The sequence below is a fragment of the Thamnophis elegans genome, chromosome 4 (genome assembly GCF_009769535.1).
Source record: "Thamnophis elegans isolate rThaEle1 chromosome 4, rThaEle1.pri, whole genome shotgun sequence".
In the NCBI taxonomy this organism is placed as follows: Eukaryota; Metazoa; Chordata; class Lepidosauria; order Squamata; family Colubridae; genus Thamnophis; species Thamnophis elegans.
Window position 1 is genome coordinate 114549622 of NC_045544.1, and position 24731 is coordinate 114574352.

The window sequence follows — 24731 nt, forward strand, 5'->3', positions numbered from 1 at the left end:
CAGAGCTGCCAAATTTCAGGGGAAACAAGACTCCCATCAGACTATCTGTGAGAGCTGAGCACTTCACTGTTCTGCAGGATCCTGAGTACTGAGTTTGCTTATTTTCTTGCAGACATTTCATTACCAAACTAGGTAATATCATCAGGCAGTGTTTGGTAATGAAACATCTGCAAGAAAACAACTCTCAGAGAGCCCCAAGGATCCCACAGTTCAATTCTGAGCTACAAATATTCTCTTCTATCCATCTAGCTGCAAATTTACATGGTGATCATTTAAAGCCTGTAAAGATAGATTCTTGAACACAATCCAAAATATATGACAACTGTGGGAATTATACATCAATCATTTTATTTAGAGACATAAACACAGGTTTACAATAAAGATTTAGCTAGCACACTCATATCAAATCAAAATGCTAATAGCAAATTCTTATCTAAACACTGACCTATTTCTATAGAAATAAATAAGACTCCTGAAACAAGCATTGCCTCTGCTTCCCCTTTACTTCTTAAAACCCAATTCTTCCTTCCTTGGTCAGCAGTTACTCCTTGCCTCTGTTCTCCCAGAGATTTACTTGCAGTCTCTGAAATCCTTCTTCCCTGTGGCAGAGAAGGATTGGAGGATTTGATTCAATATGTGACAAAGTCCATGTCAGATACTGTTGGAAATCTACTCCAGCTAGCATGCATTTAGACTGGTCAGCTGTGAAGACAGCTCTAAAAGTTGCTTTCCACAACAGAATGATATATGAACTTTGGCCTATTCTGCTGCCCAGGCAATTTTAGAGCACAGTCCAAAATTTAACACTAAGTCAAAAATCTTACATTGTATGAGATTTCAGAAATAGTGGTAGTTAGGTTTTTTTTAAAAAAAAAAATTTAAACCCAAAAAGTAGAGGACACCAATCTGTGTATAGTGCTTTGTATACTGTAGGAGGAAATTTGAGGTTTCAGTAGATTTAATGCACAGCATGTATTCCAGGCAAAGCAGCTCCATTACTCAGGAGTAATAAGCCATTAATAGCTTCTTCACTTTTAAAAATAAAAGTGCCAGCAATTGAATCTGATTCTCAACTCAAGAAAATGTGGTCGGTCAACCTTACAGCCAAATTCATCAGTTCCCTAATCAGACATAATTCAAAATGCCAGAAGGAATGTTAGTTATGGTTTTTATGTTGTCTTGGGCTCGGTAAATCTCTTAGAGAAACTAGTCATATGCTTTAAAAGCTTTTTTAATTTCAAGATGAATCATCAAGCTCAACAAACTAAAAGAGCGTCAATGTTTGTCTATCCAAACAAATATAATACAATAAAAATCTACATTCCCACATGTAATGTCTTTAAGTCTAGAGGCACTTTTTAAAATCTTGTCTGCACAATGGATGTTTTTTCACCAAGCTATGAAGCAAATTGGGCTGAGCCACAGTTATTCTGTTGGGTTTCATTTTTCCACTCCTTTTTTTGTCATGCTTGATAGATATTATATACTAAAAGAACCATATATTTAGTCAGACATTGCTAATGGCGGCTCCGGCCCTTTGGAACGAGCTCCCCGCAGAGATTCGGACCCTCACCTCTCTCCAGTCCTTCTGAAAAGCCGTTAAAGCCTGGCTGTGTCGGCAGGCCTGGGGTCGATGAGTTCCCTTCCCCTCTCGAATCTGTGTGGCTGTTGGTTGTTTTAAATGCCCTGTATTTTTTGTTGTAGTTTTTGTGTTTCCCTTCCCCTCCTTGGGTTTGTGCGCCGCCCTGAGTCCCTCCGGGAATAGGGCGGCATATAAATAAAATGAACCTTGAACCTTGAACCTAACTTAGGCTTCCAATTGACTTTTTTTGCTTTGTCTTTACCACTTTATTGCTATTATCTTTCTTTAGATCCTGCAGAACAGAAAACATGCTGAGGTGCCCGCAGTTCTGTAAGCCAATCAACTATATTTGGGATATTAATCAAAACAGCAGTTTCTGCTAGGAGGGATAAGATGGCCATTTCAGATGTTGTTAACTCTTAATTTTCTTGAGTTCCAGCCTGAGTGCAAATGCAAAGGAAAGTGAGGGTCACATTTTGACTTTGCATAATGCAGCAATGCACTTTGGAACAGGTAGATTTCTAGAAACTGTGAAGTCCCAAGTCACTCTCAACTATGTGGCCTCAGCATATTCAAGTGTGGTAAAACATTACACACTTGCCATGCTATTGTTCCAAAATTTGGTGTTCCTGAACTCATTACTTATCTACTGTGCATATTCAAAAAAAAGAAGCCCAAGCAGATCTTTGTCCCTAAATTTAACACAATTAAACTAAACAAGTTAAATGACTAAACAGTGAAAACAAAACAAAGTCTTCTGACATTTGGTAAAATAACAATGGTTTAGCATAAGTTTTCTTGGAATACAAATTTATATTTGTTAAATATGTATCTGTCCATCTCATCAAGAAGCAACTCTATGCGGCTTACAGCTAAGTAAGACAAAACATTAAATTATTAAAATAAATATTAACATTACAATTGGCTACATTTGAGTCACTTCATTTGAATGTGTGTAGCATTATCCTTGCAAGATAATACATGCACTGCTGTGTCAGATTCGTTGGAGCAGAGGAAAAAAATAGTAAAAGGAGATGATTGGTGAAATTAAATGTAGGAGAGTAGCCAAAGATGACTGCATATAGATAGTAATTATTCATAGAATGTTACGTAATTTAACAGACTTTCTAATACAAATAATTTATTTGAACACTTTCCTGGACCATCTCCTTGTACATTCAAAAAATGCAAGCCTTTTTTCTCATGTAAATGTGTTTTATTTTCCATTTTCATTTCGTACAGTCACATATATACTGTGCATAACCGGGGCCATATAACATTAAACAATAAACACAGCCATTCCTCTTGTCAACAATACCCCCCAAAATACAAACCCAATGTACCACTTTGACCCTCCATACACCCAAAAAATTGCAAGCCTTTTGATGATCAACCAACCTCAAAAAAGCTATTAATTTTACCTTTTGCTCTCGTTGGTGGTGCAATTGTGCTGCCATTTTTTAAGAAAACCAACAGAATTAGAATCTCTAGTCTGAGGTAAATCAGAGATTTGATCTCACTATCAGGAAACATGGCATGTCAAGTAAAGAAAAGACAAATTGTGTTGGATTTCTCTGGGGCGTATCCATGGAATTTTCTTTGCAATAGTATTGCTATAGCTTGCCATTGCTTTCTTTCAAGATGTTTTTTTTTTCCAACTTTTCAGTTTGGCCTTCAGGGACGGAATATCTTAATAGTATCCCACCCAAGTATTAACCAAATCTAATTCTCTTTATAAAATGAGTAATCAGGGATAAGCAGACACACTTCCTTCTTCCCTGCAGTTTCAATTCCGTATCTGTATACTAGGAAACCTAATTTCTGCCCAGCTCGGCTATTCCTCACTTCGCGCAAGCAGCAAAATCTGTGTCTTCCCCTAAAATGCTTGGCTCAAAATTAGTTTATCAACCGTCACTCCTTAGGACTGCAGCACACTGCGATCGTTAGGGAGGCCAGCAACTAAGGACAAAACCCCTTCTTGACATAAACAAGCTGAACGGCAGAGGAAGCTTCACCGGCTGAACTCCTGCCTGCTTTCAGCTAAAGCGCATAGGCTCCGCTTCCCTGCCGCCTAGCCCTGATCACAAAGCACCCATCGGCTTCCAATGAGGGAGGGAGGGGGGAGAGGAGGACACGATCACGAGCTTTCTCCCCCACGGTCGTTGCTGAGAAGGCGGCTCGCAAACCGCGGGCGCCCTTGCCAGCGCAGCCGACTGTCACCTGATCGATGGCGGTCATGTGACGTGCCGAGGAGGAAATGCACCCGAGCCGCTGCGGGGGATAGTCGGGGCCGGCTGCTTACTGAGAGCGGCAAAGAGCAGCGATGGCCTGGACGAAGTACCAGCTCTGCTTGGCGGCGCTGATGCTGATCACCGGCTCCATCAACACGCTTTCCGCGAAGTAAGTTGTGGGGGGGACAGGGGACGTGGGAAGGCATCCCAGACAGCGTCTCGTCCACTCTGACTCGGGGTGGGAATGGGGCGAGATGGGGCTTGGGAGGAGCAGCTGCCGTTAAAAGAGAGAAGGAGCGAGAGCAAGCGGGGCAGCCTGAAGATCGACCGAAAGAAGTGTAAGGAATTGGGGAGGCGGGGGAAGGGGGGTATATAGTCTGTGATGAGATCATCGAGATCCTCCATTCATGGAGGGAAAGGGTCTCTCTATCTGATGAGGTTATACCTATGTAGTTTGGGTAATGAAACGGTCTACAAGAAAACAACGTAGCGCACAGAATGCTAATGACCCCTCAATTTAATCCTGAGCTATAAATATTATTTTAAGGGTCTCTTGCCATGGCCTTGTGTGCTTGCTTGAATGCCTTTCGTTTCAGAGTGATTGGGGGGGTCTGTTGGGAAAGTTAGCTAGACACGAATTGCAGTTTTCGGAGTTGGGGTGAGTTCAGATTAATCCAGATTATCAACCTCTAATTGCTAGGTTCCTCTACTTGATAATGTCCCTGTCCTACTGTCCCCATTTATTTGTACCCATTTCCTGTGTTATTATTCATGTTTATTCTAGTTCCTGTAATCTTGTACATGAGTGACAAACTAAATAAATAAATGTGATGGTTGCCATACTGGTACTCTATCGATCCCCACTGAATTACTTTATTACTTTATATACTCATTACTTTATAGGCCAATATGTGAACTGAGCCAGTTTGTTCCCAGTTGCTGTGAAACATCAACAGGAGACCCGTTTTGTTGTAAACTGCCCAGCGTCATTTAGGTGAGGCGGGCATGTAAAAATCTGATGAATAAATAAATAAAATCAAAGCCTCAGTTCTTACATCCTGTTTAATAGCTTCTTAGAGATGGTTTTTGCTCATTGCGAAACTGAATGTGAAACAAGAAGGATTTTGATCCTGCACAGTTCTTCTGAGCGTCCTGTCACATAGTGAAGTTGTCTAGAGACCCATTTTACACATTGTGCTAAAGTCAGGTCTCTTTCTCCATGGCTAATGGAATAATCCACATCAATTGGGTTGGCACAACATGCTTTGCTGTATACCTTGATTTACAAACGACAATTGCTGGGATTAGGTATCAGGCTAGAAACAAATAAAGCCAATTCAAGGTGATACATAAACCCTTCTACCTAAACTTACTGTGATATCTGCTTCAACTGGCCAAAGGATATTTTAGCAGATGCAAAAAATAACTATATAAACTAGGGATGTGAGTGTGTGTGTGCAAATAGGAGAAGGGGGAAAATCAGTTTGTGGAGATGCCCATTTTCGTCTTTCTGTTTCCATTTATTGGACATGAGGGAAATATCCTGGAGATAAAAAAAAACTGCTCCACATATTAAGGTTCTCCAGTTTCCTGAAAGGATTTCTCTTTTAACTTCATCACCTATTTTTCTCTGCTTTACCTATTCTGTCTGAAACTTGATTTTCCGGTAAACAAGAGGATTGCTGCTGCAGATAAAAAAAGTGGAGAGAGCAGCTCTCCGCTGATGAATGGTCATCAGTGACCATTCTTATCACTTGCTTAAAGTCCTACAAGTTCGTTATCAGAACTGTAGTAGAAAAAAGGAGAATACACTGAATTAACCCTTCTTTGAATGAAGAGGAATGTAGTGAAGCCTGATTTATTCGGCGGATCCACCAATATTTTGGTGAATTCTGAATAGAAATGAATATATATTTCTGCACCTTATTATTAAGAAGAGAGAAAGCATGCTAATTGTGCCTGACAAGTGAGGGTAATAATGTTTAGGTGGCCTCTCCCGACCCTTTATCTACAGGCAGTCTTTGAGTTACGACCACAATTGAGTCTAAATTTTATGTTGCTAAGTGATACATTTATTGAGTTTGCCCCATTTTTTGACTTTTCTTGCCACAGTTGTTAAGTGAACCATTGCATTTGTTAAGTTAGTAACATGGTTGTTAAGTGAATCTGGATTTCCATTGACTTTGCTTGTCAGAAGGTCGCAAAAGTTGATCACATGACCCCGGGACACAGCGATCATGATAAATATGAACCACTTGCCAAGCATCTGAATTTTGATCATGTGATCATGGGTATGTTGCAATGATAGTAAGTGTGAAAAATGGTCATAAGTCACTTTTTTCAGTGCTGTTGTAACTTTGAATGGTCACTAATTGAACTTTTGTCGAGGACAAACTGTATTCAGTCTCATCCAACTTTCAGATCCTTTAAACTTTGCTCTCTTCTTTCTTTCCAATATCTTACTACTTTAAGTTTTTAAGCTTTAAACCATATCTTGCTTGATAATATCACTTCAGCATTTCCTTTACCAGCCTCATGTATCAAAGCCTTCAACTATTCTCAACATAATTGGTTTTTCTAAGGAATTTGATCACATGATATGGTCAAAATAAGATGGCCTTAGCTAGTTAATCTTAGTTTCCAGTGTTATTTCTGGAATCATGCAATCTAAAATCTCCATGTTTGTTATTTTTGTTGTCCAAAATATGCGTAGTAGACATCTCCAAACCCATAAATTAAAGGAGTCTACATTTCTCCTACCACTTTTTAATTGTCTAGTTTTCATCATCCTAAGTAGTTATAGAAAAGCAATCATATTTACTATTCTGCACTTCGTATTAAGACTGATGGCCTTGTGGATCTTCCTTCTACTCATTGCAGCATGGCTAAGTGATATTCTACATTTAAGTTTGGTTTAAACGTCTTCAATCATTTGTGGAACCAAATTATCTAATAAAGTCCTGGACTGATTCAATCAATTTTTGTCTTGATGTCACCATTTCCAGCTGTTTTATAATCTTAAACGTCTTGGTATTTAGCTGCAATCCAGTTTTTTTCACTTTCTGCCTTAAGTTTTTGAATTCTTTGTTCTGCAGCATTTTCTGCCAATATAGAATCATCTCCATCTCTTAAATTGTTAATATTCCTGCCACTAATCTTTCTTCTGATTCTGATTCATCTTACTTAAAACTGCCTCTATCTATATATCAAAGGGGATAGAATACAGCCCTGCAAGACATCTTTTCTAGTCTTGAACTAGTTTGTGTTCTGACAGCACCGTCTTTGTCGTTGCATAATGCTTTAGTGGTTTAATCAAGCATCCTGGAACATTCGCATCTTACAACTACTTAGATAAAATTTTAGTGTAATTGAAAAGGTTTGGTATTGTCAGTGGGGAATAAATATATGTCCTTTTGAAATCTGCATGCTTGTTCCAACATTCACAATGTGGTCTCAAGTACCTCTTCTATGAGTTGGACAGCTCTTTTTTTCATGTTTGACCCAGTTTCAACACATTTTTGCTAATGTATGAAATCAAGGCTTTTGTGTATCAGTTGTGAGTGTTAACCTTTGGAGGGGATTGGGTTGAATGTGACTTTTTCCAGTCTTTCATCCATTTACTGGCATCCCATATATTTTTATTTAATTTAATTGCTGCTGTTGCTGCTTTTGAGCAGTTTTGATGAAATTTCAATTCCAGGGTCTCTCTGGACAACTGCTTCAGTGCCCATGCTACCTTGTGTTCCAATAATTTGATTTACTTTAAATAATAAATTTTAATTTTATTTATTAATATTTTTTTTAAATGTTAATATTTTTCTATGGCCATCCATCTTAAGAGACAACTCTGGGCTGCTCACAAGAACAATATATCTGACTTCTCTTCAAATTTCTGTTTGTTATATCATGAGTGAAAAACATTACTATTTCCAATGCTATAATAGAATATTTATTCTATTTATATTTTATTTGTTTCTTATCATTTGTTTTCCCTCCCATCTCTGCCCCTTATTTTTCCTTTGCCTGTAGTGAATGGTGTCTGGGTTTTCTTAGGGCAAGAAGTAATCCTTTTTAGTTTCTGTCTTCCATTTTTATACAATGCTCATCCCAGTATTTGTCATTTTTTCTAGTTATGTTGAAAGTCCTCATTTACCATGCTTTGTTAGTGAAGCCTTTAGCTTTTCTTTGGATGATTTCCACTGAAAACCATTTGCTTTTATCTTTGATAGATTTTTGTATGGGATATGTTTCTAGACTGTGTATTTGAAATGTGATGTTTTTATTTATTGTTTCTTTCCATAGTTTATTAGGTTGTTTTTCCATGGTTGATTAACTCTTTTTATTTCAACTACATACTGTATAGAGATGAAATCTTGTCACTATCACATTCCTAGGTACAGTACCATGTTCGGGGTTGGGTTTTGTTTGTTTGTTTGTTTGTTTTGTATTACAGAATTTCAATTAAAATCAATTTTAGCTACAAGTAGTTGATAATCCAAATCATAGTGTGCAGCAGATTAAGTTTGAACAGAGATAAATGTGTTTTTCTGTCATTGACTGCATAACATATAATAGATTTCGTTGCAATACAATGAATTTCGAATGTCCAGGTGTACAATCAGCATTTGGATTGAATAAGTCTTGTATTGGTAATCCAGTTTCTATTAAAAATATCTGCCAACAATTTCTGCTTCTTAATTGTCTCCAATTTTGGTGTTGAAATCTCCCATAAAGCATATTTTATCTCTTTTCAGCTTTTTTATAGCCCTTCTTAAATGTCAGCATAGAGCTGTTCTTCAGATACATTTCAACAAATGAGACATTCAGAGATTTAGCTTGGATTTGATCAGCCATTATTTTTGCATTTAGTGCTTGAAAACTGCCAACCTATTGGTGATTTTCATTTGTTATCAGTGCTACTGCAGTCCTTCTGATGGTGTCACTTCCAGAACAATACTGCATAAACTCTTCTGCCCAAAAATGATCTCAGTGATGCCAGGAATGCCTATTTGGTCATTGTCATTTCTTTCTTTGTATTTAGCTTTGGATGGTTCATGTTTGAGACTTTCCACATATCAATTCCGTTCACTTTCTTCCAGTGTAAGTGGTTTCTTTTGCCAGTCTTCCAGTATTCATGCTCCTCAAAGATTTCCCTTTCTGTATTATAATTTCCTAGATTGCTCATATAGTACATTGTTGTTCTTCTTCTTCTTCTTCCCAAGTAGCCTGGAAGTACCGGTCAAAAATGGTTTCTAATACTGGACCATTTCTGAACTTTTCTTTGACAACTTTTCCATAAACATTAGAGTATATCGTAAGGTTTTCTCCAGATCTCCCTATTGATCTCATCTTGGCACCAACATACTATATTGCTGGATTCCCAACCTAGTGTCTTCCAAATGGACTGGGTTTACATTTGTACAAACCAGTCAATCTGGCCAAATCTAGCAATAGCAATAGGAGTTAGACTTATATACCGCTTCATAGGGCTTTCAGCCCTCTCTAAGCGGTTTACAGAGTCAGCATATTGCCCCCAACAATCCGGGTCCTCATTTTACCCACCTCGGAAGGATGGAAGGCTGAGTCAACCTTGAGCCGGTGAGATTTGAACAGCCGAACTGCAGAACTGCAGTCAGCTGAAGTAGCCTGCAGTGCTGCACTCTAACCACTGTGCCACCTCTAGCTGCTTGGAGATATCCTTTCAGGGAAGATTTAGAGATTTAGAGATTTTATTAATATTTGTAGGCCGCCCTTTTCCCTGAGGGGACTCAGGGCGGCTCACATAAAATCGGGGAAGGGGAGATACAGACATTAAGATAAGACATATAATAAAATAATAAACAACATACATTCATCATTCGGGAGGGGAACTATCCTTGTCCCCAGGCCTGACGGGCGAGCCAGTTCTTCAAGGCTGTGCGGAAGGCCTGGACGGTGGCGAGGGTGCGAATCTCTACGGGGAGCTCGTTCCAAAGGGTCGGGGCTACTACTGAGAAGGCCCTCCTCCTTGTAGTTGCCAGCCGACACTGGCTGGCCGATGGTATACGATTGTTTTGAGTCCGAGTCTTCTGTTCTTCATAAGTCTACCACATAATACCTGGCTGCATTTCTTTTATCTATAGGTTTCCTCTGATGGTTTTAAACCTTGAAGAATCTATGTAACTGTTAGAAGTTGTAGCTGTATTCCTGATTCTTACAAATCGCATCAGTTAAATCCCTTTCACAGGATTTTTTAAATCCTTTTGCAAGTTCTAGTTGCTGAGTAAGCAAACATCTTGAAAGATGACAAGTCATGACATTTTGGGGGAGTTTACCTGTGCTCTGAAATTTTCCTAATTTACTGAAAGAAGCCTGTGGGTGTTGTTGCTTTAAACTTGTTTGCACATGTTGTGTTATAGTACCTCAATCTCATATGATTTTTGAAGGATTACAAAGCCTTGTCCAAGCGTTGTTAAGAGGCTTAGATGGAAGTGGTAGTAGGCAGAGCAAGATACTTATGTCTGAATGTAGGTGAATTTGGAAATGTGTGGCATATAAATCTGTAATCAATAATAAATAATTGGCCAGATTTAATTTTGCTTGTACTCCATCAGCGTGCTGGTACATACTGGCAAGATAGAGAGAGCTGATGGCTCAGGGACTTTGCATTTACAAGTTCTTAAATCTTCAGCAGTTCCCAACAGTCATATTTATTGGCCCTTACTCAAAACTTTTTCAGGTCATAATAAAATTCCGAATGTAGGCTTTGCCATCATTCCTTAATTCTCATGTTACTGCCTTTTGTATCTCATTTGCTTGTCTTCTACATGTTGAGATGCCCAAGCAAGTGATATTGTGGTTGAGATAGGAATGGGCAAGTTTCAAGGTTTTAGACAGCTGTGACATCATCAGAGTTTTTTGAACTTCTGTGGGAAATGGGTATTAGGTTGGGTGAATGAGATTTGATCCCTTCCTCACTCTTAAAGTCCCAATTCAGAAGAGGTTTGAATAGTACCACAGTAATCCAGCCATTTTGCTTAATACTATGGCCTAATTCACACAACAAACTAAAAAAGGGGGGGCAGTGATTCCACAGCACACTGAACCACAAATTTCCCATTGAGTTTTGTGAACTAAGCCAGATTTAACTATCTATGGCCTTCAGACTAACATCTTGAATCCCTCTGGTAAATTCTGTCTTTCCATTCTGAACTTCCAGCTCCCTGAGGAGAAAAATAAAATGGGTGAATATTGCCCCCACCCACCCATCTTCTGCTTGCTTCAATCTGACCACAAAAATAACTGTACTTGTACTTGTACTTGACGCCTCTTCACCCATCGTGGGTATAGGCGACTTCCATGGAAATTTGGCGCCACTGTTTTCAGTCCTGGGCTAGGGTTGTCAGGTGGTGCAGCCAGTCGCTATTATATGATTTTCGGCTAAGATTGAATGGGCGCATGACTATATCTTCGGCTTTCCGTTTGAAGTGACGCAGAGTGGTTAGACGAACACCTTCTTTTGGCCATTTCCAAGTCGGACCAGGCTCTGCAAGCAGGGAAATTTTTGGGATTCGATTTTCTGGCATTCTCAATGTATAACTGCCTTGATGGTGACCTCTTTTCTATGGAACATAATTCCCCACAAGATATGGTTGATCCTCACCCTGTTGTCTGTGGAGATTCGCAGTCATCCAGGTCATGGTTATCTATGAAAAAAACATATTTGGGACTCACCCCTTTGCACTTCCAAAAGGACCTAAAAGCATGGTTTTGTCAGAGGATCTGGGGACCATAAATGGAGATGGAGCCGATCAAATATTTGATTTGATGGTGTTTCTACTGCCATGGGGAGAGGGGGTGGTAATGGGTTTTTATGTTGTGGATTTTTAAATGTTGCAAGCCACCTGGAGTCACCTATGCATGACTTGGGTGGCCATATACATTTGTTTAATAAATAAATAAATAATTTAAAAACCTTGCTTTAAATAAAAACTAGTTTGATAATTGGAACACACCACCTTCAGAGAACTAAATCCTTGAAGCTGTCCAGATGTTTAAGATTGGCACTCACCATATCTGAAGCACTGTGATTCCCAGCATCCACAACAACAACAACATAGATTTTGGGAATTACTCAACAAATCTGGAGGGCACCAAATTTGGTGCTGGTTTATAAAGGCTTTTACCTCTACCACTGATTTGTTGGACTGAATGACGCAATTTGAATCACCCTTGCCTTTCAGTAGCTCTGCAGCATTTAATTGAGTTAATCAACATGTTTCCTTCCTGCATTTTTATTCCAAGACTGTTAAAGCATATATTATTTTTTCAGCAACATTTTGATAAGTGGGTATTACACCTACATTTTTAAGAGCTTGATGATACATCTTTTTATCCTTTTGGTAGTAATTGGGGTTTTTTTACTTTGAAATTGCACCTCCCTGTTTTCCTAAAGATGATTTCTGATTTCAGTGAAAAATAGAATTTGGTCCTCATAACTCATTTAGAATCATATTCTGTGCTGAAATGACGGTGCTCTGCCAGTGATGATTGAAAGAGGAAGGATAAATATTGGTGTGTCTAGAATTTGAAGAGTTGGGGGGGGAGAAAGTACCCCCTGTAAGCCTGCTCTATTGCCAACCAAATTGAGGCAGGCCTCTCCGCCAATGAGAGGAACCTTAGGCCCTCCAGATGTGATGCACAGTAAGTCCCATCAACACGGTCAGTTTTGAGGATTTATGGGATGTGCACCTCACAATATACACTGGGCCCTTTCTCTGTACCCAGTGTTAGTAGGAAAAACATGATCAATGCATTGTTGCACAAATGTTTCCAGAAATCTGCCTTATGTTGAATCTAGAACTATCTACCATATTTTTCAGACTATAAGACGCACCTAAATTTACAGGAGGAAAACAAGAAAAAAATAGTTTTTGGCCTCCACATGTCCCGTTTTCACCCTTTCTAGCCCTCTGAAGTACTCTGCAGTGTTCCATAAGTCCCGTTTTCACAAAAAACAGGCCCATTGCATTTTTGCCCTCCCCAGGCCCCAGAAGCACTCTGCAGTGCACCGCACATCCTGTTTTCACCAAAAATGGGCTAAAAAACCAAAAACGGGACATGCAGAGCACTGCAGAGTGCTTCTGGGGGCCAGGGAGGGTGAAGGAGGGTTTGGGAGGCCAAAAACGCCCATATTCAATGTATAAGATGCACCTACATTTTCACCCACTTTTAGGAGGGGGAAAGATGCGTCTTATACTCTGAAAAATACAGTAAATTGATGTCGATGCTAACTGGCAGAGAGGCTTTTCACATTTCCAGACATAAAATTTTCCCTACTCATCCTGGAGCTTCTGAGGATTTATTTTACATGCAGAGTAGCTATGCTGCTAAGCTATGCTCCTTCCTCTGATCTAGCTTTCCTGTTGCGAACTAAAGGCTCTTGTGGCTATTCTGTCTAATGTAAAGACTCTCTAATCTCAGCATGCCACAAATACTCTCTTCAGACGTGGTTTTGCTTGCAGCTGCACAGATAATAGCTGACCCGTCACCTACTCTGTTGTAGTGTAGCATTTTTCATCCCATTAACTTTGTCTTGGGTTATTATTTAATAACATTGCACCAATACTGTGGGAAGAGGGCTCTCTTTGCATTATGATCCCTTTGGGGACATCTAAAGCTTAACAAGATCCCGTTGCTATATTTTGCAAGCCACCTAACAGTGGCAGCACTGTTTCTCACCCATTTTTGGCAAAAGGATTTAAAAATATATCCCTATCAAAAGAGGAAAAAACACCCTCCAGTTCAGCCCTTCTTTCTATCAGCATTGCTGAAAAGTCGCAATGTAAAAAATCTAGCTTCCACCCCCATCAATATATGTTTAGCAATAGTGACTCTGTACTTACTATATTATGTCATTATTGGGTGTCTTTTTTTCCACCAAATGTTACTTTTGGCATAGGGGAATAGCAGCCTTGACACCTGAGTTGTGAAAGATCTGTTCTTGTGTTCCTTTGTCTGCCATATCAGAGTTTCCAATTACAGCAGCCAAGGAGAGATCTGGTGTCAGCAAGTAAACTCTTTGCAGCTTTTGTTTGCAGATAGATATCTAAGCTAGGGACAGGTCCAGGCAAAGGAATGTGTCACAGAGCAATTTTTTTCCCTTAGAACAGTGATGGTGAAACTTTTCGGCACCGACCCAAAGACCAGCTGGCCAGCCTGCACATGCCTGTTTTTTGGATGGTTTCGGGCATTTTTTGGAACATTTTAGGGCATTTGGGGGCTGTTTCCAGGCCGTTTATTTGGGCCAAAAACGCCACCCAAAAACAGCCTGAAAATGGCCTGGAAAATGGTCTGAAAAAGCCCCCCAAAATGGCTTGTTTTTTGGCTGTTTTTCACGCGGTTTTCCAGCACTCCAGTGCCTGCAAAGACCAGCTGCCCAGTATGCATGTGCCGGAAACCAGAAGAGCAGCTGGTGATGGCGCATGTGCCCACAGAGAAGGCTCTGCATGCCACGCATGCCATAGGTTCGCCATCACAGCCTTAGAAGATGAGCAAAGCCAATAAACTGGCTATACTTAATTTATGGTACTGCTTTCCCCAGTCTTTTTCTTCAGATGTGTCAAGCTGTGGTTGGAGAAGGCTGTTTGCAGCACTAACGTGGGTTTAAAAAACAGTTCTTCTCTTGTCTTTCAACTTGGCCTTACTAGCAGAGTACGTATCTTCTTCAGTGTCTGAATGAAAGCGACTATTAGCAACTGCCATCATCTCATCTATTAAAAAAGCTGCTTTGGCTTGAAGCGAGGAATAAGGCGTGTTCTCAAATTGCTTTTTCAGAAGCTGAGAGCCATCCAAGCAATATTATGGAAACATTTTGGCAAATATTGGTTTATTAGATCTCCACTGCCAAGTTGGATTCTTCTAAGACAGTGCTTCTCAACCTTGGCCCACCTGAAGATGCGTGGACTTCAAGTTGAAGTCCACGCATCTTCAGGTGGGCCAAGGTTGAGAAATGCTGTTTTAAGACCTTACATGAAATATTCAGTTGTAGCACAGGTATCTGTATGTTTAAACTCTCAGATCCGCAGCGTGGCTTCCACAGGTAGGGTTTATCCTGTAAGAGGTGTGAATGACAAGAATGACAGGTAGAAATCTGATAGATCAGTGATTTCTAGCAGACTGTGTTCTCCATGGGATGAATGGACTCGCCTCCATTACCATTTTGCACAAGCTTTTATAATCATGTTTCACATCCCCAAATGCCAAAATATGATGTAAATCCAAAGCTTTGGGACACGTTTTCTAACTGACGCCTCACTCCTTCCTTCCAGGTGGGCTGACAAGCTGAAGGCACCAGGCTGCCATGGGACAGAACCACATAATTTCCAGCATCCCTTTGTACAGGTAACATTGGCAAGATTCTGCACTACTAACCACCTCATTATATCTAAACTACCTCACATGATGACTGGGGAATTCTGGAAATTGAATTCCACACAATTTAAAATTGCTGGGGTTAAAATTGCTGGGCCAAACATTTCTGTGATGCTGAGAGCATAGGGTCTTCAGACTCACAAAATCTCTGTACAGGTAGTTCTTGACTTACAACAGTTCATTTAGTGACTGTTCAAAGTTACAATGGCTCTGAAAAAAGTGACCTACTGTTGTTTTTCACACTTACAACCATTGCAGAATTTTCATGATCACACTATGATCAAAATTCAGATGCTTGGCAACTCATATTTATGATGGTTGCACTGTCCTGGGGTCATGTCCTGGTGATCATCTTTTGCGACCATCTGGCAAGGAAAGTCAATGTGGAAGCCAGTTTCACTTAACAACCATGTTACTAATTCAACAACTGCAGTGATTCGCTTAACAACTGTGGCCAAACAGGTCGCAAAATGGGGCAAAACTCACTTAACAAATGTCTCACTTAACAATGGAAATTTTGGTCATAAATTGGGGACTATACCTGCATTGAAAATTCCTCTTTGCTTTGCTTTTCCCTTTTTGTGCCGAATCTGCAAAGTTCTTTATAGTGTTTGCATTTAATGAAACAAGAAAACCCATTTTCAATCCAACATTCATCAACACATATGGTGGTCAAGAGCTTCTTTAATCTGTCACCACTACTTAAGCAGGGGCAATGGCAGCAATAGCACTGATTCAAAATGACCTGCTTGTCTGGCAATTGAAGGTTCCCTTTTTTTTAAGCTGTGCTGTATGCCAGGGATCATTGCTGTGTGGGGTGTTCTGACCTAGGCCTCCCAAGAGCATGAAGCAAACTCCTGGTCCCGAGAAAAACCCTTTTTATTAATTTGCTATGAATTCTTTTCATTCATATCCAGCAAAGTCTTTCAAGGGAGGATTTACAGTCACAGACCTTATCTGGCTTGGAGAGCTGCCAGGCCAATATCTGTAAAACTTGGCAAGGAGTCTCAGAGAGTCACGAACCAATTAATCGAACTAATTGTCTCCTGCAAACTCCACTCCCCCTTCTCTCCTCTTTTATTTCCTCTGGGAGGGGCCATTCATTGTCCACTGCCTTACTCCCACGTCGACTCCTGTTCTTTAGCTATTCCCTTCGTCTGGCAACCCTGCACATGCGCACACTGGGAAAAGGCTCCAGCTGTTTGTCTGCCTCATTGATGTCTGACTCTGAGGGCATCTGATAACTGGCATACAGCTCTATCCCCCTTGGCCTCCAACACAGAGGCCTCATTAGAATCTTCCCCAGACTCCAGGACTGGCCCATGTTCCTCCCCAACCCCCACACTGTCTGAATCTGTAACAGGGGGTGCTGTCCTTAAATAACACAGCCAGTTTTTCCTTACTTGCAATCCTGGGTGATGGTCATGCCAGTATTTCTCAAGCTGAAAGAACATAGGGGTATAAGCAAGTCAGATATAGAGTATTTTGATAGGTACAGTATAGCTCAGGCCCTTAGTCCAGGTTTCCACATGCATTTCCACAATCATGGGGGGGGGGGGAGAATAAAACATCATATTGAGTTCATTCTGCTGACTATTTCAGCACATCAGTACAAGTTTTCCTGGCAACACTACAAATGGTGGACCATTGTCTTCTTAGATATTCTTTCAAGTCATCTACAGTCCTGGAATTTCCTACTGGTCTGCCACCCATTTTACAACTAGGTCTAATCCTGTTTAGCCTCCAAAGCCAATTAGGATTGAAGAGATGCTGTCATATACTTCGGGTTTCAGAGAAAACACAGTTGAAACGGTCATGAATGTACAATGAAAAATCCGAATCCTTGATTCAAACTAACTTGGCAATCTGTCCAGGTTCTGCCAGGAGGTTGAGAGATGTTGGTGGCTTTTATTGGAGATTTGCTATCCATGTCAGTCCAAAACTTTGTCAACCTTTTGGTTTGCATTTCAGGCAGTGGGCATGTTTCTGGGGGAATTTTCCTGCCTGGCTGTCTTCTACCTCCTGCTCTGCACTGACCGGAGGAGGCCAGAACCCACCATGACACCACCTCAGTCCTTTAACCGATTGCTGTTCTTGCCTCCAGCACTATGTGATATGACAGGGACCAGCCTCATGTATGTGGGTAAGTGTGCATAAAATAGCCATGGCGAGAGCATTTAGACTTATATATCGTTCAATAGTTTTACAGCACTCTCTGAGCAATTTACAAAACATATTGCCCCCAGCAGCCTGGGTCCTCATTTTACCGACCTTGGAAGTATAGTCTACCTTGAGCCAATGAGGATCGAACTTCTGGCTGTGGGCAGAGTTAGCCTGCAATACTGCATTCTAACCACTGTGCCAACATAGCTCCAGTAAAAAAATATCCAGTAAAAAAGTGGGGGAGAGGGAGGTTTGCTAAGAATATGGCACTTTGGAGGAGTTTAGCTCTGGCCTTGAGAAAGAGGAGGGAAAGGAATTGATCGGCCCTGGGAAAGTAGAAAGTGTGAGAAAGAGGTTCAGAATGACCCTGCCTTGACCTTGTCCTTAAGAGGAATCAAGAGGCAAGTGTACAGATTTTCAGATTTGTTTATTAGAGCCTACAGAAATAAAGTAAAATCTCTAAAGTTTCTGTTCTTTGCTGCTTGCCTTTCTGGAAGGGCTGAGAGACATCTTCCTCTCCCTCTGTCCATTTTAAAAATGCAACCATACAGTACTTCCATACAGAAACAGCTGTTTTTAACACAATAGGAAGAAAAGCAAGCTGTTCAGAATAAGTAAATAATTTACATCCGACAAAACTGAGTATATAAAGCGTGCCAATTAACATTGTTGATATAACCACCTACCAAGTTGGGGGAGACAGAATAAAAAGATTCCCCTTATGGAAAAACTCTTTATTCTGGAGTATACAATCCTTTATCATCATTTTTCTTCTGCTGCCTCTGGAGGGGGGGGAAACCCCCATCTTGGGCACTCCATAACATCTGGAAAGAATTGGGGGGGGGACATAAGCTCTTCTATTTTAAGCATCAGTTCCTACAATCGTAGCACTATTTCTAATTATTCTTCATCTCTCCTTGTCCCAGAATTCTTTTAATCATCTGTCTTCCCTCTTTCCCCACTACCCATTTTTGTGATTCCAGCTCTGAACATGACCAGCGCGTCTAGCTTTCAGATGTTGCGTGGAGCTGTGGTCATCTTTACTGGTCTGCTCTCAGTAGCTTTCCTGGGGAGGAAGCTAGTGCTGAGCCAATGGCTGGGCATCCTGATCACCATTGTAGGGCTGGTGGTGGTTGGCCTGGCAGATTTGCTGAGCAATCATGATGAAAGCCACAAACTGAGTGAGATCATCACAGGTATGTAAGGAAGGAGTTCTAAAGACAGTGGCTCTGCAGGGGTCCTGGAGAGTGGTTTCCTTTACAGTTCATGCTCTTTATCTTCAGACAGAGATCACAGGCTGACTTTCCTGTCAGATGTCCCCAATATCCAGATATGCTTTCTGATGCTATGCTCTTTTTCCTGAAGCATTGTGATGCTTAGCTTAAAAACATTTCTCCAATCCCAGACATCTTAGTTCAGAAAGCAGTGTCCCCATTGTTTTCTGTTTCAGATTTCATCACTCTGATTCAGTGCAGGAATCCATTCCCCAGAATTTCCAACCTATGGGATAACTAACCAAGAACTACCAATGTTCTTGTCTAGCACATTTGAAGCGCTATTTGGGGGATATACCGTATATGTTGTAAATAGCATTCCAAAAATAAACCTCTTACCATTTGAATTTATATAATAGGAAAAGATAAAATAAATACCTTATCCAGTATGTTATTAATCATTAACTACAAATGGTCTGTCTAGAGCAGGGGTGTCAAACTCTATTTCATTGAGGGCCACATAAAGGTTGTGTTTGATCTCAGAGGGCTGGGGTGAGCATGACCTTGGTGGGGGTGACATGGGACTCGTGCCGGGGGCACTTGTGGTGGCCAAGTGCTAAACAGGACTTCCCTGAGACCCTCCCTCACTCTATTATAATTTCTTTCCTTCCTTCCTTCCTTCCTTCCTTCCTTCCTTTTCTTCTTTTCCCTTCCCTCTGTCAACTTCTAAAGCGTTGCCATGACTATTATCAGGCTGGCGTGGAAGGGGAAATTCCATGCATACCTTCAGCCAGAGTCGGATCTCATGTCTACAGCCTAGTTGGAGAATATGAATTATGATGCAGGACAGAAGGGTAAAGTTCAAACGCAATTAAGCGAAAGCAGTTTTGGCTCCACAGGAGTCCACGCCAGAATGTCGATCCTAATAAATGATTGGATTTCTTTTGAACTTTGTCTCGGGGCTCGTAAATTAATTAGGTTGTCTTCTGGGAACTTCACCCTCTTCATTCTCCTTTCTTCTTCCTTCCCCTCCTTCCTTATTGTTTCTTCCTTGCTCTCTACTCCATCTTTCCTTCTTTGTCTTTCCTCTTTCCCATTCCCCTTTTCTGTCCCTTCTTGCATGCTCAAATGCAAAAGGGGAAACATTTCTCCTTTTGTTTTGTTTTTAGTTTGTTTTGGTAACCCTCTGCCAGCAAAAATGGAGTGGGGGGGAGCACGTGGCCTCCCCGAGCTCTGTTTTTGCTGGCAGAGGGCTGCAGGAGGCCATCGCAGCTGAAAACGGTGCGGGGGGGGGCACACACAGCTCCTCCCCTCCCCCCAAGCTCCATTTTCGCTGCTAGAGGCACTGTGAACTGGTCCTTTGCTGTTTCCAGGCAGGCCCCATTGGTCAAATCTAAGCACCTTGCCAGTCGAATCCAGCCCATGGGCCTGGTCTAGAGTAAAAGAGCATTCATGAAGTTCCAAAATAGATTTTAATGAGATTTCCAGAGAATAAGCCATCCTCTCCATTTATGAGCTGCATCCATATAGTTGATTTTAACAAAGGTACAATCTCTAAAGGATTAGTGCTATAGTATGACAGCTATTTAAAAGCATGGAGTTCTCTGGTGAAATGGACTGGCAAGGAGCTCAGGAACAATTTCTGCCTTCAATTCACAATTAGAGCATTCTATGTCACACATGATTGCAACTGGCTTAGATTATTTATATTAAACAAGTAATGGTATAATGGCTATTTACTATTAAGGTTATAAATAAATGGAATCTAAGTAGTTTATTTTATAATTTGCATTTCTATTAAATTAAGTGGCTTTCATAAAACTAATCAACAATGTAATAAAAAATAAAATTGTTTATGGAGAAAAAGAAGCATAGGGCATCTATCTCCATACATAATGGAATAAATGGCCATTTCACACAGATTTGATAGAGTAAATAAGTGGTTGAGGGAGTGTATTCCTGATGGAATGCTCAGCTTCTTGCTTCTCCATAGGTGACCTTCTCATCATTATGGCCCAAGTTATTGTGGCCATTCAGATGGTGCTGGAGGAGAAGTTTATCTACAAGCACAATGTTCACCCTCTGCAGGCGGTTGGCACTGAAGGTATGTAAACAATCTTGAGAATGTTCACAGATGGAGTCTGGGTTCACATGGATCAACAACTACCATCTCAGACAAAATGGAAATATGATTTATAATATGATTTGCTGCTAAGTTGGGTAGCTTCTATGTTCTTTGAAGACCATTATGAGCAGTCGTGAATTAATGGCTGAAAGAATGTCCCCCAAAAGATTATTTCTATTTCCTCGGTTTACAAGGCATGGCATAATTCTACAGTTCCTAAAGTGACCCTTTTCTTCCTTTCTTACTTGGGGAAAAAATATCCCCTTCTTTCAGCAGTCACTTTTGTTGAGGTTTTATAACAGCTGTGTAGGAGCTACAGGTTCCAGAATAACCAGACAGCAAAGCTGAGTATACTGAGGGTAATAGATTCAACATATCTAGAAACTGGCAGGTTGGAGAAGGCAGTTTTGTAACTTCTGGAAGTATTTTACATTAAATGTCTCCTGGAGATTCAGCAGGTAACTATTGTGGCCCAGCAGGAGCCGTTGGAGCTACCACCAGACTCTGACAGCGAGGGGTCCTATGAGTCGGCCATGGAGGATGTGGAGGACCCTGGACAGGGTTCCGACTCCAAGCAGGGCGCAGAGAGACTGGTTGGCCACCAGGTGGCGCCTGTGCCTTGGATCAGTGGGGAGGAGACAAGGGAGAGTGATCCAGAAACCAGCAGTGAGTTGTTCCTGGATGCACGCCATCAAAGAGCTACTTGGCGTCAAGAACAATTATGTAATTACAGGAGGTAATTACGCTCAGATGGTGGTCATGAGGCTCCTCTCCAGACTATAAAAAAGACTGCTTGTGCCACGCCCTTCTTGCAGAAGTCAATGCTTTGACTAAAGAGAAACTAACTTGGCAGGCTGGATTGCTGCCAAGGTTTGTCGGACTAGCTGCCAAGGTCCTTATCTGTTTGTTTACTTGGCTTTCAGCCACCGAGATTCTGGTCTTGTTATTAAAGGATATTCCATTTAAGCTTGTCTCGACTTTCGTTACTGGACGGAGGAGGGGGTCAAAACAGATAACAATATCTGACCAATCTTGCCTGGGCTTGGAAGTCAAGTAAAGTACTGGTGGGAGACTAGCAGGAATGTCCAGAGGTATATCCAGATTGGGACATTTGAAAAACATCCTGAAGAAAGCAATGGCAAGCAATGTTTTTACTCTTGCCAAGACTATGTCAATGTGATAACTAGGTCTTGAGCACAACTCAAAGCTGTGTTTACCTTTTTGACAGGACCACCTTGGGGGAGATTATGATCCTCCTGAGTTTCAATCATCTTCATTTCCTCTTCCTTTTTAACAGGTTTCTTTGGGTTCGTCATACTCTCCATCATCCTGGTGCCCATGTACTTCATACCTGGGGGCAGTTTCAGCGGTAACCCACGGCAGGTACTGGAAGATTCTATAGATGCCTTCTGCCAGATTGGTCATCTGCCACTTATTGCTGTAGCCCTGCTGGGCAATATCAGCAGCATTGCCTTCTTCAACTTTGCTGGCATCAGTGTCACGAAAGAGATCAGCGCCACCACCCGCATGGTACTCGATAGCTTGCGCACCATTGTCATCTGGGTTGTCAGCCTGGCCATTGGCTGGGAGGTCTTTCATGGACTGCAGATCCTGGGTTTCCTCATCCTTCTCGTTGGAGCTGCCCTTTATAATGAACTGCACCAGCCCCTCCTTGCTCGCCTGCCCTGGGGGAGGCCACCAGCAGGGGTTGCAGTGAGAGATGCTGATAGAGAAGGTCTGATGGCCACAGACGAGCTTTCCATTAACGGAGATAGTTGATGGCAACGGAACTCTTAACTTCTGCACCGCAACTTTGGACCTTTTTATTGAATGAATTGGCCTGTATTGCTGGGAGATCAGGCTAAAAACACTCAACTAGTTTCAAGATCTGCTCTGTAGCTCTGGGGATGCTTTGCTTAACTTTAAACATCTGGGTGGCTCTCCATTATTTCATTCTTCTGCCTTTTACTGAAGGAAGCAGAGGGGCCTTGTTACCCTTTCTCTAGCAACCACAGAGTAGAGGTCTGCTGCTGCTAAGCAGCCCTCAAGTGGCTATGGGCTCTCCCCTGGGGTTGCTTAGAAGCCATCTAAAGCCTTGCTCTATCATTCTTCATCTGCATTTTGGGATGGGGACAGTGGACATCATTGGGAAGATTTCCTGGAAACCTTATAGTTCCTAAGCTGTACCATCTGCCTTGTGGGTACCTGTCATTTCATTGTTTATCTTCTGTTAAAATAACACCACAAAGCAATTGGAGGAGGACCTTTGCTTGTCCCCAATAGTCCAGCCTGCATAGAAGATACTCTCATGCTTTTGCCAAGTAGAATCTTGTCTACTCTATTTTAAAAAGGCGAGTGTTAAGTTTCCCTGAAACACAATTTTCATAATTTCTCACTCTCATTACTCTGCAGGATCCAATCTGAGTTGGTCACCAGAAGTTTCATCTTCCAAACTTTTGGACTCGTGCTGGAGTCCATTCTGGAAGGAGAGAAGTTCCCTGAAGAAGGGCTCCAGTACGAGTCTGAAAGCTTGGAAGATTAAACCTCTGATCCCAATGACCGACCGACTCAGATTGGATCCTGCAACATTATCCTGGGACACGAATATTTGCCTCTCGCTCCTTTCTCCAACCAGATGATGGGCAAGAGGAGCAATTCAACACAAGCAAGAGGAAACAGCCAACTAGGAAAGGTTACCCTAATCTGCATGTTTACTGTATACCTTGCCTTTTATTTGACCTTTTAAGTAAAAGCTGCTCTAGAGAGGTCTAATGAAGTGCTTTCTGTTTTCCTTTCATCACATGAGAAGTTTATTGCTGACCTGGGTCAAAGCTGGCTGTTGAGTAGTAAGAAAGGAGCTGCTTTATTGAGTAGCCTCACATCAAGGGCATGGCATGCAACAGTTTATAGTCTGGAATTACAGTCCAGCATTTTTTGCCCTATGATACCCAGGATCTGGGATTTAGCAAAGCTGTTCTAGCTGCTAAAGAGAATAGCTGGTCCTGGATCATGCAGTTAACACAGTTTGGAAGAAGGTAGCATAAGAGTTACTTATGTGTGCTATTTTTTGCTATTTGTACTGAAAAGGCCTAAAGGCCAAGTGCCAAGTATTTCTTTTTTTAATGAAAAAGGCCAGCAGTTGGCACGGTTGATGTACTCCTTTGATGTCTGTTTACTTCTCCACACATGGAGCAATAAGGAAATAGAGACTTTTAGGAAAATATTGACTCATTTCCAGACCATTGCTCTTTCCAAAGATGCTACTGGCCTGCCCTCTAAAAGAAAGCCCATGGTAGAGCAGGCATCCTGATAAGTTGTGTCCTGTTGATGGGCTTTAAGGGTGCACAGAAAGTGCCTTTTTTTTTTTTTTGAAACACATCCGAAATACTTGAGATCAATTGTCCAGGTATCAGCAACCCCTCTTTGCTTGTCAGCTTCCTTAAGTGCTGAGCAGATCTTGCCCATGTGCCTCTTGGTAGCTGATGACACCATTGGGTGATACTTGGTTGGGGCCCAGAATGGTTCAGTTTCTCCTGGTTGGGAGATACTAACAAGAACGCAGTTTTGTAATCAATAAAATACTTTCTGATTTGAAGTCCTTGCATGTCTGTTAGGTTGAAATTTATTTTTATGTGGGGTTTTTAAATAATGTTTTATCAGTGCAGCTATCCTGAAGTCTCTGCAGAGATGGCTGGGGATGGGTCTGAGAGCGGTACCTAAATGAATAAAACTACGATATGAAAAAAAGAGAACTAGGCATCAGACAGCAGTAATCAAATGGCAATACATGAACATGTTCACATGCAAAAGGGTCTGGATGTAAGCCAGCATAAGATGTTGGTACACAAGTTCCTGATGGGTCGTCCCAAAGGTGTTTTTTCCAAGAGGCAACTGGACTTTCTGATTTTTCTTGGAAGACATTTCTCACCCAAGAAGCTTCTTCAGCTCAGCTCAGCTTCTTGGATGAGAAGCAAAATGTCTTCCAAGTAAAATCAGAAAGTCCA

The 24731-nt window shown here is 41.3% G+C and overlaps 1 protein-coding gene across 1 annotated transcript; it reads left to right on the top strand.

The window, feature by feature from the left end:
* The first annotated feature begins 2928 nt into the window (after positions 1-2928).
* SLC35F6 (solute carrier family 35 member F6) lies at positions 2929-24327 on the top strand. Its single transcript, XM_032216953.1, has 6 exons — positions 2929-3982; positions 15123-15195; positions 17197-17368; positions 18372-18584; positions 20596-20706; positions 22025-24327. Exons 1-6 carry the CDS (start codon positions 3906-3908, stop codon positions 22504-22506), a joined length of 1128 nt encoding a protein of 375 aa, XP_032072844.1. The 5' UTR covers positions 2929-3905; the 3' UTR covers positions 22507-24327.
* The last annotated feature ends 404 nt before the right edge of the window (positions 24328-24731 follow it).

Excerpts from the sequence above, each read along its gene's own strand:
- SLC35F6 (XM_032216953.1), top strand. The coding sequence starts at position 3,906 with ATGGCCTGGACGAAGTACCAGCTCTGCTTGGCGGCGCTGATGCTGATC. Across the intron at positions 15,196-17,196 it reads TCCAGCATCCCTTTGTACAG|GCAGTGGGCATGTTTCTGGG; the intron begins GTAACATTGGCA and ends TTTGCATTTCAG. Across the intron at positions 20,707-22,024 it reads GCAGGCGGTTGGCACTGAAG|GTTTCTTTGGGTTCGTCATA; the intron begins GTATGTAAACAA and ends CCTTTTTAACAG.